Source organism: Epargyreus clarus, unplaced genomic scaffold, assembly GCF_041222505.1.
Source record: "Epargyreus clarus isolate Ecla_fem2 unplaced genomic scaffold, WU_Ecla_fem_2.2 ptg000025l, whole genome shotgun sequence".
NCBI lineage: Eukaryota > Metazoa > Arthropoda > Insecta > Lepidoptera > Hesperiidae > Epargyreus > Epargyreus clarus.
The window spans coordinates 101,625-116,979 of NW_027332232.1; the positions used below are offsets into that span (position 1 = coordinate 101,625).

Here is a 15,355-nt window from a genome sequence, read left to right on the forward strand (position 1 = left end):
CATACATCCCACCATCAACACGTGTTTCACTCCAAAACGGAGCATCATCAGGGTAAGTTGACCCTACGACGGTTAATCGTTAAGTGACGCTGTAGCGTCTTCCTGCAAGGCCAGCGGTGGCCCTGCAGGAGCCCTTTCGAAGGCTGGGCCTTTTGGAGGAAGTGTTATCCCACTGCTCGTATAGGAGTAACAGACGAGCAAGCAGTCCACCTGATGTTATTGGCTACTGCCGCTCATAGACATCTGTAATCAAACCCAGGTAGGATTAAACATTACTACTTGAGGTCTAACGCTACTCTTGAAGACTAAGCTGGAACGCCTCACATATGTCTCCCTTACCACATCCTTTAAACCAGAACACAGCAGCGTCTAACACTGCTGTTATGAGGCAGAAATACGTGTGGCGGTGGTGCCGCCGAAGCCGAACCACGAAGGGTTCTATCACCTTCAACAGGTAAAATGCAACAGGCGCATGAATAATCAAGACATATTTTCAGTTTTTATTTCCTTACAAATCTAAAAACAACTTACAGTTATGTAGTACAAATGTTATAAAAATATTAACAATTTTTATTTTATAATAGCATAATAATAATACATTTACACCCCTAGGGGTTGAAATTCAACCATAATTATTTGATACAGGATATTTTAATTGCAACCACCTAATAGGGGTATTGTGCATTATGAGTGTGTATAAAAATAATCTTGCATGAATTTACATAATTATTTACAATGTAATTGCAATATTCTGTTCTTTTTAAAGACAAATTTCAATAAGCCCTAATCATAGCCACCACCAATGAGATTTAGGTGTGTCAGGGTGTCGGTCTCCCGGGAAGAAGTCTGGCCGATGGCTGTCTGCCCACACCTTTAAATGCTCATCGAACTCCTCCAACTCTCCCATCTGCTTCAAATCTATAAGGACATTGTCGAAGGGTTTATGGATGCCAGCGAAGCCCTGTAGTAGCGTTTCCAATCCAGAACGTACTTGGCATATGTTAACTGCAGGTGTAGCTCCTTCCATGTCGATACGCACCCCAGGGTACATGCTGAGGAAGCTTTGCAACCAGTCCTGGTTCTTAGTCACTCGGCACAGTATATCCTCGACCTCTTGGCTTTGTCTAAGCGGTGTATAGTTCCATTTTAAGCTGGTGCCAAGGTTGTAGAACTCCTGGAATACGTCTTCTCCCACATTGAACCACTCTGGTATCAGGTTACCATTTACTTCCTTTGGTTTTTGCTCAAACTCAGCTAAATGTTTGCTGATGTTTTCAAAGTGTTTTCTGCACACATCAGTTCCCATTGCCTGACGATTAAATGAATGTTTTAAATAAGTGATATTTAATACTTAACTATTGTATTTTCATAACTTATCTCTTATCATCATTGACATTTTTTTATTATTATTATTAACATCGACATTGTGAATTTATATAATTTATTTTTATCTGTCTATAGGAATGTATTAGTAATGATTGTTAATAAGTGTCGTTGGTGCATAACCATTCTTCTTAGCAGTAAAACAATAATAATAATAATAAATGATAACTTAATTTATTTAGGGCTGTTTTCATTATTATGCCAACAGTTTGGAGTTGGCTGAAAAAAAAAAATTGTAATGTCTATAAATATTATGTTTATTTGTTATAACAATAGATTTACACTCTGCTACGAATTAATAGTACTCCATTAAATAGTATTCCATTCTCCTATTCTACCAAGGAGTTTTAATATATAATTATGATAGACTTGATACAATCTAACTCAATCTTTAAAACCAGTAAAATGATTGATGATAACATTATGATGAAATAAGTTAACTTACTCTGGTATATGTGCGGTGTGAATTCAAAATACTAATACTTTTATAGATTACACGGTTCATAAGATCGTGACCATTTGTTGGAGAATGTAGTCACTTTATGTTTACAGTCTATTTATGGTAAAATCTATGTTAAATGTAGTTTAAATTTAAAGAAATATGTTCTTTGAATGTAAATATTAACAATACCGAACCTTTAATTTATAAATATCTTTTTTATCTGTGGTGGCATTACTGGTGACAATGACATTTGAAGTGTTGTTATGTTGTACTACAGAATACTATAAAAAAAATGTCCTGCATAGTAAAATCATAATTGGCTACTTGACACTTTTTGGGAAACTGTTTTAATGAATTCATATACGTATTATATATGCCTTTCATTGATCATTTTTCGAAAAAAGGGCTATTTATTAATAAAAAACATATTTTTATTACGGTAAACGGAACGTTACGCCAAAACAGGCGGTCAAGTGTCATTTCGTAGCGTGACGTCAACACATTGAAAATATAGAAATAAACTTCGACGCTACACATACTTCAGTCTTGTTTGGTTTCGATGTAGTGACGTCACATGACATTTGAGGCAGCACTGTCGCCGTTTTGGGATTTAAAATCCACAGATAAAAAATCGAAAATTTCTTTTTAAAAATTAAAATACTTAGAACGTATTAAAAAATAAACAAAATACTGCATAATTTATGTTTACTTATAAGCTATCATATCTAACATATTTCATATTTTATTGTTATTAGTGTCAAGTACCCAATTACACTTTAAGATGCGAACTGAATGAATTTTGATTTTTATTTCTGAAATATTAAAATCCTAAAAAAAGTTTTAATTGAAAGTCTTTTTGACAACTTTTTCTACTAAGAAAATCCTGGCTGAACGTTCGCTATTATTCTGCATCCTATTTGTCAATTATGACGTTGACGTCTCACGTCACATTGTTGTTTTCGTAACAAATTTGGCGGGACGCGAGCTGGACGTGGCGTTGCAATGCAATAATGCACGCGGATTCGATCGTTTTACACACAATGCGCGAGTGAAGTGAAGGTGTCGTGGTTTAGTGTCGTTAGTGTGCGGTGATGTCGGGGCGGGCGGTGAAGTTCTTCGTGTGGGGCGGCGGGCGGTGGCGCGAGGTGTCGCCGGGCGGGCGCGTGGCGGGCTGGGGGCGCGCGCGGTTCGCGGCGGCGCGCGGCGGGCGGCTGCAGCGCGCGCGGCGCGGCGCCGTGCTGCGCGGCCTGCGCGCGCTCGCCGCCGGCCGCCCGCGCTCCGTGCAGGACGGACCGCCGCTCAGCCAGATCAGGTATACTAAATAGCCCGCGTAAAACTGCCAGTCCGCTCTGAATATAGAAATTAATCGCATGGCCATAGCAAATTGTAGTACACCTGCTCGCAACAACAGCAGCAGTCTAGCAGTATGGCGTGGACTATACACACAGACACACTTACACAGTACACACACGCACAGCCACATACACATACAGGCACTAAAGCACCGTTAAAAATACAGCAACATATACACAGCAAACACGCAGACAAATACACACAGACATACTCGCAAAGATAGTCACTAAAACACTATTTATAAATCATGAGCTCATCCAAATGAAGTAAGCACACACACACAAACATACATACAAACACACAGTCAACATAAACATTGTCAGTTTAATACTATCATTACCCCTAAAACAATATAACTGCTTTGCTATGCATACCATTTATGTTATCTGAGAGTAACTGCATACTCTGTTTATCAATTATTTATCACTTGGTATAAAGGTAAAGGTAAACATTGTGAGGAAACCTGCATACAAAAGAGATTTAAAAAGTCGATTTTTACCCCCTTTGAACTTTAAAATTTTGAACAATTAATAGGAAAAAATTACTATGAATACAAGATTTTAAAATTTTGTCTCATTCTCTTCATCAGGATTGTCAGGATTAACGATTTTCCTTATGTAATATTCTATGTAGTTTTTAGTTTTCCTATCTAAAATATTATATTTTTAATGATACAGTTTGGTTTGCCTTTGTTGTTCAAATTGGAATTTTTATCTATCGTTGTTCGTTAGTGTAATTGGAGGTATCCGTACTAATTGACTAAATCTTATACATAAAATTCTCATGTCACAATGCTAGTTATCGTACTCCTCCGAAACGGCTTTACTGTTTTTCACCGAATTTCAGTAGATATAAAAATCGGCTACTATCTATTGTTCATACCCCTAAGTGATGAGGGTTGTTCACCCTTAACATTTTTTTATGTATAGGGCAACACAACCTTTGCAGGGTCAGCTAGTAAATAAATGAATTGGTTGTAGGCTGAACGATCCGGAGGTGATGAAGTGGCGAGGGGATGAGAGGGAGCGCTCCCGCTGCGAGCACTGCTGCCGGCACCGTCAGCCGGCGCTTCCCTCAGGACACTTGTAAGATAAAAATATTTGATACAATTCTAGTTCAGATGAAAATTATAGTACTTTGACACTAAGTCATATTTGAACCGCTTTTACTCTCTCTAATGTCCCATTTTATTTTCTTATTAGCAGATGTTGCCCATATTTCAATTCTAAGTAATATTTTGAATTGAGCTTGTTTGTTATATTTTCACGATATAACTACTAAATTGATTGTCATGAAGTTTTGTACATATGATGTCAGGGGTCCAGAAAAGGACAAAACATTTTAACCCGAAAAAAAGGACTGTTCCCAAGGGATAGATAAAAACCGCTATTGTCATCATCTACCTCTGACTATGAGCGAAGCTGCGAGTAAAAGTTGTTTAATATAACTTTTGTATATATCATGTTGGAAATAAACATTGACGAAATACTTTCCATAATGAATTGCAGGAGTAAAATGGACACAGTTTTCGACCGGCTTCTGAAGACAACGGTGAGCGCGAGCACCCAGTGCGGCGCCGTGGACGCGGCCACACAGGTCTCCGCGCGGGACGACACGCCACCCCTCCCGCGGAAACCAACCCCCGACCCCCCGGTTAGAAACAGGACACGGCATAAGAACAATTTTAAACAGCAAGAACATAAATCGTCGAATGGTCACACTTCGAATACGCTGAAACGAAAGCGATCGAACAGTCCGAAGCGCGAACAAACTGCGAAGCGGAGTCGCCGCATCTCTCCGCCCGCTGCCTGTCCACGGGCAGAAGAAAGCGAAGAGGTACCCTGCAAGGAGCTCATCATAGAGGAGGAGGACGTGGTGCTGTTACGCACCTTCATCGAGCGCAGCAAGCGCCTGCCGTTTGAAATGGACCTACAACGGTTCGACGAGGACGACAGCTACAAGCAACGGGTGTTCTTCAGATTAAACCCGATCGTGAACATCGTGCGAAGTCGACGCATGGAGCGCCTGCTGCGGGAGGAGCGTAACCGCTCGCGGGAGGTGTCTCTGAAGGACTTCGCCTCGGTGCTCGGGCTGCAGAGCGTGACCGAGCGCTCCTCCCAGGCGTCCGACCGGAGGCGCCGTTCACTGAGGAAGCGGGACAAGAACAACCGCAGCGTCGTCGTCGTGGACCTAGTCAGCGACACCGACAAGGAGAATGAGAGCGACCACAAGTCTAGGAAAGTAGTCAAAAGAAGAAAAGTGTTAAAGGAACAGGATAGGAATGACACGAGGAACAAAGTGAATGGTGATGTGACTGAAGCGGAGAAGAGAGTGATGAAGACTGATACTGTAAATAGGAAAGATGCAAGTCGGCAACGGAGTAGACCGGAAGGGGCGAGCGCGGGGGATGTGGGAAGAGCGCCGACGGGGGAGAGGGAGAGTAGCAAGCCAAGGGTTAAGAAGGTGTCTAAGCCGGCTCCGACCAATCAGTAAGTGTTGTTAGAATGATCATTTCAATTTATAATTTAGTGGACAAATTTTTCATGAATCTTGCAAGGCTGTTTTATGTGGTTATTCTGGAGCACTGCAAAAGATTTGGCGATGTTTAAAGGTGACAGAATTCTTTGTGATTCAACTCTAGAGGCTTTAATGCAATATCTTTTGCCTATTAATAACAGCAATGTTAAGTGTTGGTTTGAAGGGTATGGTAAGGACATACTTATCTGAATTGTATCTAGTATCAACTTAAGCCTGACGGCAGCACTAGCAACTGTGGCTAGCTGCAAGTGGAAATCTAATCTAGACTTGATCACAGATGTTAATGGGCAGTAGAAGTCACTAACCATCGGGTAGTCTGCATGCTCGTATCCTACTCCTATATTATACAAGAATATATCTGCTCTAAGACCTGCATCTCTTTGACAGGACTTGGCGATATTGCCAAACCGTCGCCAGGAGACTGGTCGCGTGTTGTATTATGTTCTGTTGAATGTGTGGTGGTGTGGCAGGAACAACAACCGCGAGTATTCAGCGCTGGAGGACGCGGCGATAGTGAGATGGGTGAGCACCGGCGGACGCGCGCGGCTCGTCAACGGCAACCGGCTGTGGCAGGAGCTGCAGCCGCTGCACCGCGACAACACTGGACACTGTGAGTACACACAACACAAGACACACGGCACATACACCAACACCACACACACTCCCACGTGTCCTCATGTACCCGCGCGCCCGCACACACACGCGCACGCCCACATACACCCACGCGCGCTCGCACACAGATGCACACTCCCATACCCACGCACGCGCCCGCACATACACGCACACGCCCGCATATATACACGGTTGCCCACACACACGCGCACATACATACACACACACACACACGCGCATGTACGTACATAGAGAGAAGGAGAAAGAACTGATATGCCCGCACGCGATAGGCACGCGCATACATACAAATGCTCACACAGTACACACACTCATAAACTGTAGTGTATGTAAGACCTCTATTAATATATGTTGGGATAAGTTTAATTTTGAGACTATCAAAGCGTTAACAGAGACATCATTCAAGCAACACTCCTTTTAACATACGAGAACCTACAAAACATATGAAAGTAAGACAAACAGAGGAACACAAATACTCGTATAAGCGAACGCACACACAAAGCACATATGTATGAGTAAATTGCATGTGCTTGCATGAAGTGCTAAATGCGAAATAATTATTCTTATTTATTTTATAAATATTTATTTTTATTGCGAAATTGCGAATGATTCACATTTTATCTATCGGTTTAATTACTTTATGGCAAAATATATTTATTTCTAATTGCAATTTTCATCAAATCTGTGAATTTAAATAACATAAATGTGAAAAACTATGTTTGTTACTAACCTATTATAATTTTTTTGATTAATTGCATTGCTGTGGATATCATGGGCTATTCAGTACAGATATAACTAAGCACTGGAATGATTGCCACATGCGTTTCAGAGGCGCCATATTTAATGTTAAGTAGTTAAGTTAATTTTATTACTAACATAGATAGTTAAGTATTTTCTAATGGATCTTGTCCGAAATAAAGAATTATTATTATTATAACGCGCTTCCACACGCTTGGTAATTATCGACAAATCATAACAAATTCAAACGTGGGGATAGAGTGTTTGACTTTATTTGTGTAGGTTTGATAGTGTTTGTAACCGGTCCAAAGGAGTGTTCCCGAGATAGTTTTTTAGTATATTTGCTGCGCGTTCACACATTTGTGCGTTTGTTGACGTGTGTAGATAATTAGTTCCATGCTGGGTTTTTTTTTATAATATAGGGGTGAAATGGCGTATTTGTGGCTGACCCCAGGTGGGGTCTGATGTTGTCTGGGGTCGATTACAGATGTCCACATGGAAGTAGCCATTTACAATCATATGAGCTGCATGCTCATCTGTTACTCCTGTATTGTTAAAAAGAAATGGGTGTGGTGGTGGTGCCGCCGGAGTGGAACCACAGAGGGTTTCAACGTCCGCACCAAACTGCTAGTCCGCTCCGAATATAGAAACGATTCGCGTCGCAACAGCAAATGGTAGATATTAGCGGGACTGCTACAGCGTGGCCCCCCGGCACTTAGTTAGGCGTTAGTGTGTTGCCGTAGAACGCCTCTGAAAAGTATGTCTCCCTTACCACACCCTTCAAACGAGAACACAGCAGCGATTAGCACTGCTGTTAGACTGAAATAGGCGATGGTGGTGTTGGAGTGGAACCACAGAGGGTTTTACTACATTTAGCTGTTTAGTATGTCTCTATAACGTTGTTTGTAGTGTGGCGGTGGTTTGGTGGTGTCTTTTAGTCACTGTGTCTATATCGTCGTGTGTGGTGTTCTGGGTGGTGTGTGGCGGTGGTGCAGTGGTGGTGCCGCTGGAGTGGTACCACAGTGTTCTACCACCTTTAGCTGTTTAGTATGCCTCTATAACGTCGTGTGTGTTCCCGGTGGTGTGGTGCGAGCAGTCCGGTCGTGGCACTCGCTGCGCAACCGCTACCTGCGCTCGCTGCTGCCGCGCCTCGGCCAGCTGCTGCCCGCCGCCGCCGCCGCCAGGCTCAGAGCTGATGCTGCCACCGGTGAGCCTACACTATAACCATTAGAGACGTTCGAAAATAGTCAGAGCAGTGATAGCCTAATGGTTAAGAAACTCGGCGTCTTGATCGAGGTGTCAGACGTTTAAAATCCAACACAGTTTTGCAGTTATGTGTGTATTACAAATAATTTTTTTTAGAATAATTTGGACAGAATGGAAGACGGCGGAATTTATTTAAAAATATCTTCCCAGAGTATAAAATGAATCCAAAATACATAATTAAGAAATCAATTAAGTTTCTCGCTTTTAGGCTATCCTTGTTCCGATCCTTTTTCATTAAAAATGTCTGAGGTGTGACATGTGGGATGCCCGATTGGAACGAAGTTCCTTTCGTTTCGAAATAAGTATTATAGGAGGTATAATTAACTAAATTAACAATATTTAGGAGTTAGTTATGGGAGCTGGGCGTCGAGGAAAGAATTGAAATAGTCTATTGCGCGAACGAATAAATAGTTTTTATTTAAATTTAAAACAAATTGTAACAAAAAAATATATATGATGTGATAGGTAGAGTCACTTTCCGCGATGGAGGTGAACTGTTCCCATGGTGGACGGCCACCTGCACGTGTGACGCGCCACGTCAGCGTTGACTGTTCCGCGAAGACACGATGCAGCGTGACAACGGAGTAGGGCTGGCGCGATGCAGCCTTAACGTCTAGGGCTGTCCCTTACACGTAACTAGTTAAATGATAAATGAGATAAGTGGAGGAATGCTAATAGAATTGTAATAAATATTTCAATACTCGGCCTGCCCCATCTCCGAGCGCTACGCACTATAACAAAAGTGTCGTGAGGATTTTTCGTGACGCTCGCCTAGCCCCTTAACCCAGCGTACCGCGCTATAAGGAGCTTCGTTCCAAAAAAAAATGGCATGCATTTATATTATTCTATATGTCCGCTTTAAAATTAACAGGGGTTGTATCTAAAACTTGAGCTTTTCATCTTACACTCGCTTTATTTATTTGTCAGACTTTCCAACCATTATATTATTCTAAAACCTGTACGTTGTGTAATAATTACATTGGTGACAGGCGAGCTGAAGTCGCGCAAGCTCTATCCGCGCGCGCTCTCCACAGAGTCAGAGCCGCAACTGCAGAGCGCCTGGTCCCGCCGGCCCCGTCCACCCCCCTCTCCGTCCTCCCCCTCCCCCTCCCCGCCACTACCCTCTCCCTCCAAGTCCCGCCGCCTGCGCCCTCGCCCATCCTCACCTCCAGTACACTCGCCCTCAAAGTCCCGTCGGCTGCGACCGCCCCCCTCTCCTCCTTCCCTCTCCCCGCCGGTACACTCGCCTTCCAAGTCCCGCCGGCCACGACCGCCCCCCTCTCGGTCCTCTCCCTCCCCCTCCCCACCACTACTCTCGCCCTCCAAGTCCCGCAGCCGCTCCCCGTCCTCCCGCTCGTCCTCCGACACCTCCCTGTCGTCCCGCCCCTCCAGCGACGGCGTGTCCCCAAGAAGACAACTCCGCTCCAATATACTCAGCCCCATGAAAAGTAAGTTAACAAAATGTTATACTGTTTTATTAAATATGAGAATTTTCTCATTCGATTCGATGTTTTTTCTGCATTTCAGTATAATATTTCTCATGAGAACTTTGAAATAAAAAGTATATAAAAAAATTAAAACACTTTACAACTAGTCTTACGGACGTGCATGAGTACATGTGCTTCTTTTTTTATAAAGAATACATGTTTTATATAATTCTTGTTCTAGGGTCTATGAAGTCCCGCCCGGCGCGATTGCTGCGGTCCTCGGGCACAGGGTCGCGGCCCGCGGGCCCGGCCCGGCCCGTGCGGCACGTGACACATACACCGACGTACTCGGAGCTGACGCGGCGGTACGCGCGGGACTCCGGCGCCTCCGCCGCGGGCTCGGACTCCGCCCCGCCAGCGCCGCCGCGGCCAGGCGGGCGGAGGCTCTACAACCCGAAGGACGCGCTCTGACCGCGGCGCCACGGGCTCACCGCCCGGACCTCGTCCGCGGACCCGATCCGTGAACCGAATTGTGTAGACAGAGCGAGTGACCGGTGCGCTCACAAGCAAATTGTGCTGAATTATGTGCATACAATAAGTGTTAGTGACTGAATTAGATTCAAAATAAAATTGTGTGCCTTTTGAACAAAAATTGTGTGTTGATTAGATCATATCTGTTGTGTTGAAGACTGGAATGTGAAGACTTTGTATGAAAACGTTTGCCAAAATTGATTATCCTTCAATTTACTTTATTCTTTGATCCAAAACATGGTCAATGTGTATATATTTTTACAAAAATCTCTCAATCATAGATCATGGGTGCTCGGACGACACGAAAGGGCTAGAGCTGTTATATGTGTACTTATGTAAATATTTAGTTTTAACAAAACATATTCTAATTTTTACCCAACTGCCGGAGTAATGTCAAGCATATGTATGCGTCTCAATCTTTGTCACGTCCTGCAGTTCTAACAATTTGACTAATTTTAAAATATGAGGTGTCGTTGGATTAGTCTCACTTGTGGGAGTGACATTGGCTATGTATTTAAGCAGTCAGTTTTTTAGTTTTTATAATAATTGCTAGTTTAATTAAGTAGAAGGACATTTTAGTTTTCTTTTTGCGAAAAAATGTAACAATTTAATGGTAAATAATTACATATATAATTTAAAGAACTGCTGATTAAACTAAGTATACATATAAATGTAATTATTTAATGGTTATCTGAAATAAATGTTTTATGTCTGTTACAAATGTTTATGTATTGGTGGCGATATATCTGTTATAGTTTTCCAACATATCTCTCCATTAGTACACAGATAGCTGCTAGAATTTTTCTTGTCACAAAATTTCATCATATGTGAATAGATAACTATGAGACTAATAATAAATAAATAAATAACGGAGCGTTAACTAAATTTGAACTCAAAATGCATGAGTTTTTTGAGACTTCCATAATGTTCTTTTAGCTATGAGTATTTATTTTTCATTTTATAATCTACTCCTTCATACTCTCCTTTCTAAATATTTGGTACTACTTTCTATTGCTTTGTTAAACATTGGTTTGTACCAGGCCAAAGTATCTTTAGTTCTATCTGACACAATAACTGACTAAGCCAAGACTAAATTGTATTGACATTTTAAGCTTTTATTATGGGTTGTTTATTATATATTTTCGTATTTATTAGTAAATTTTAAGACTGAAAAAGATGGTAAAATGTCTCCGTGTAACGTGAAAAAATATTTCGCTGCTTACAGCCCCTGCTGAGTTTCTTGAAGACACTTCCAGGCTTGTTCCATATTATGGTTTATCTCTTGTTAGGGCTCCAAATCCAATGAACCTGTGTAATTTCGCCCTGTCCGTACTTTACTATGAGGTATTATGCCCTTCTGTCATTGTAATGTGTACACAGTACTAAAAAAAATATTTACTGTCTAAATGACGTCACGTCGACATCAAAATGGCGAATGTTTTAGATATTTGAGGAACAAACTAAATATAGTGAATTTGAAAATTGAATAATATTATGCATATTAAATTGTCATGAAAATAAATCGATATTTCTCATTTGCTTTTTACAAAACTACTTTCAGATATTTTTACATATTGCGTAACTCTGTTCTGATATTAGAAAAAAGTTTGTTACATTTATTTTGAAGTGGAAAGCCTAAAAATAAGGCTAAAAAGAGGTATTTTTCATGATAACTATTCCTTCTCGTTACTGTACGAAATCCTATGAAGTATGAACCTATTGTTGCTGCTGATAAAGTTAATGTTGAACCTTATATTATTAACTAGTTTTTGCCCGCGGCTTCGCCCGCGTTTAAAAGAAAATAATATGATATATAATTGATTATGATATGAAAATAATCGATTTTTAGGTCCAAACGATCGATTCTCCGATTAATCGATCTAAGATCGCCATCCCCAGTTCCCGTGGGATTTCCGGGATAAAAACTATCCTATGTCCTTTCTCGGGTCTCAGACTCTTTGTACAAGATTTCATTAAAATCGGTTCAGTGGTTTAGGCGTGAAGAAGAGACAACCAGACAGACAGACAGAGTTACTTTCGGATTTATAATATTAGTAAGGATAAGGATTGAATTGAAATATCTGAATTCTTCCTGTGTATTGTTCAGGCGACACTCGCAGCTGGTTATAGAGGTATATATTTGTACTGTACATTGTGACTATGGAAATAAAATATGTTTACTATAAAAATGTCGTTTTATATGTGATTCACACACATAATGTTACCATATCAAATACAAGTAATTTTTAAACAACGAACAAATTCCGCGCCAAACTGCTAGTCCGCTCTGAAGTTGATGCGAGCAGGTGTAGTCATACAATTTGCATGTCGACGGGATTCATTTCTGTATTCAGAGCGGACTAGCAGTTTTATGCGGATTATACTGAATGTGTTTTTTAATTGATTTTGTAATGTTTTAATACTGTTTTAAAATGAAATAAAGGTAGTGTGACGAAAAGGATTCAGAGTTAAGATTACATTATAATACAATTTTAAGATAATCGAACAGTTTATTATAATTATGTGTATACCCATGGTTGGTATTTTCGCGCTCTTTACTGCGATAGTATAAACGAACTAACGTGAAATAATCTCGAAGGTATTTTTGAAAATGTATCTGTCCCACTACTGGACATGACTCCCTTCTCAAAATGTACAGGGCTTAGATCAGATATAGACACGCTTGTGCAGATATAAAGATTCCACGCATTTTTTATGTATAAAAATACATGCATTTCACATTTCCATAGTTTTATTTTTTATTTTTATATTTAGTTATATGGTGTTTTCCCGTAACTCTTCAGGAGATGGCGCTTTCTGAATCACGCTATCGAAGTTTTCTCTCAACGCATTGCATATATACAATCTCCGAACTGAGATTGTCGGAGCACGACCTCTGTCCTAGCACGATCATCTACCCTTGGCGGAAAATCTCCCTTTGCCAAAGTTCTATTGTTACATACACTTATTGAAGATACCATTGGGGTTAAAAGAAAACAAGAGTAAAGTAATATAATGTATAATCTATTTACACAACATTTACAGCGAGCGTCTGAGCGCAGTCTACCACTGCGCGGCTTCGTGTCATCGCCACGGGGCTCCCGCACTGTACCACATACCCTTTGTATAAGTTTTCAACCGAGAACTCGATCTTGTTACATCACTATGAGAAATGTTAGTTCTAAAATGATCCACCAGAGGCGCTGCTGCAGATTTTTATACACGATCGAGCTCTCGATTAAAACTCATACAAATAATTTGCAAACTAATTCATTTAAGATTTTAACAAATTAAAAAAATATCGACAATGTCCACTCTATTTCAATTAGATTTCTACATTTCATTAAAATATAATATCTATTCTTCGTGTAGTGACTTTTTATCAATGCATGTCGTACATTTCCACGACACAACACTGTTTCATGACGTGACGTCGCAACGTGCATATATCGTATTGTATGTGTGAGCCTTTAGCTAGCTGACAGAGTCAATTGCATACATTTAATGCCACGTCCACACTTGCCAAGTTTCAACAAACATTTGAACGTGTAGATACACCATTCGACTTGGTTTGTGTACATTTATAAAAGACTAACAGTAGCTTCCAATGGAGCGTTAGTTTTTTTTTAGCAAATTAGAGGGAATTTGCCACAACGCGTCCACACATTTGTGCGTTTGAAGTGGTTTGCGAGTGCCAAGTGTGTGGACACAGCACAACATTACATTAATTGTTAATTTCATATATTCCAAGTGGTACTGCGGTACTCACGGGCGGACCCCCATCACTCCACAATATGCGATCAGGACTGGCATTACGTCTATTTAGAATATATTCAGTCTAACGCAGCGGCGCGCGGCTGCGGTCTGCGGCTGCGGCGCAAGGCGCGAGGTGAAGCGGTATCTTAATAATAAATCAATATGAAAAAGGGAAATATACTCTATTTTTAATAGAGAAGTAGCAGACAAGCATTCAGTTAACCTGATATGGCTACCGCCGCTCATCGATATCTGAAGTCAACCCCAGATAAGATTCGATTCCTATTTGAGGTCGACCACGAGTAGTTCTACTACTCAACCACGAGTACACAACCTTCAAAAACACAGCAGCGCTGAACACTGCTGTTATAACAGAAACAGGTGTGGCGGTGATGCCGCCGGAGTCGAACCACAGAGGATTTTACCACCTTGTATACAGTAAGACTGCTAATATTGAAGACGTAAGAAAGTTTTTATTTCTTTCAATATTTTAACAAATGTAGATTTTTTCTTTCAATATTTAAAAAAATATTGCAGTAGTTCCCTCGTGTACGCCGCAGCCGCAAGCCGCAGCGACTAACATTATAACAAGGACATTCATTTGACACTTTCTCTTATACTACGTACAGCTGCCACAATAGGTTCTGTACACACTGAAAATGAATCTATAAAGAACGTGACTTTACGCTCGTCAAGAGATGGCGCGTCTGTATCACGCTATCGAAGTTTTCTCAACATATTGAATATATACGCTCTTCAATCTAAGACTGTCGGAGTACGGCTACTCTGCGAGCCTGATCTCCTAGCCCACAGGGAAATCTCCGTGATCTCCCATTGCCAAAAGTGCATTAGCTTTAAGAATGAAGCTCTCCTTCATTCGTCGTACATGTCGTAAAATATTTGTGTTTATAACAAAAAAAAAAACAACTTTAGAACAATTCACTTGGAAAATATCGTATAGGCTATGTTTCAATATCGATATAGATACGATATATGGTTTGTTTAAAAAAAAAATGGAATATCTTTATATTATTTCGTATAACTAGATTTGTCAAACTGTTTCAGTGTGTACAGAGCCTATCGTTCTACAATCTTTATTTGTATACATCGATTTGGATTCGTATATCCATAAATATATACATTTGTTTGTCCTTTTGTGCTAATTTTATATATTTTACGAATTATTAAAAGGGTTCCAGGTAACTGGCGGCTAAGGGTTTAAAAGGGTAAAACTCTGTTCAAATTCACACGGATTTTGAGTTAAGAGCGGATAGTACAGGTCCATGATAAC

The 15,355-nt window shown here is 40.7% G+C and overlaps 2 protein-coding genes across 3 annotated transcripts; one reads left to right on the forward strand and one right to left on the reverse strand.

Moving 5' to 3' along the window:
* Positions 1 to 477: 477 nt before the first annotated feature.
* Positions 478 to 2,061, reverse strand: LOC140752790 (uncharacterized). The gene is made up of 2 exons (XM_073087136.1): positions 2,020 to 2,061; positions 478 to 1,309 (listed from the first exon to the last, which is right to left on the reverse strand). Exon 2 carries the CDS (start codon positions 1,304 to 1,306, stop codon positions 788 to 790), a length of 519 nt encoding a protein of 172 aa, XP_072943237.1. The 5' UTR covers positions 1,307 to 1,309; positions 2,020 to 2,061; the 3' UTR covers positions 478 to 787.
* A 708-nt stretch (positions 2,062 to 2,769) lies between these two features.
* Positions 2,770 to 12,515, forward strand: LOC140752791 (uncharacterized). Of its 2 annotated transcripts, XM_073087137.1 has the most exons (7): positions 2,770 to 3,137; positions 4,159 to 4,263; positions 4,687 to 5,667; positions 6,187 to 6,326; positions 8,181 to 8,291; positions 9,340 to 9,798; positions 10,019 to 12,514. In XM_073087137.1, the coding sequence occupies exons 1-7, from the start codon at positions 2,917 to 2,919 to the stop codon at positions 10,246 to 10,248; spliced, it is 2,247 nt and encodes a 748-aa protein (XP_072943238.1). In that variant the 5' UTR covers positions 2,770 to 2,916; the 3' UTR covers positions 10,249 to 12,514. The 2 variants fall into 2 exon arrangements, with proteins under 2 accessions (XP_072943238.1, XP_072943239.1); XM_073087138.1 differs by lacking the exon at positions 8,181 to 8,291 and having other exon boundaries at positions 10,019 to 12,515.
* The last annotated feature ends 2,840 nt before the right edge of the window (positions 12,516 to 15,355 follow it).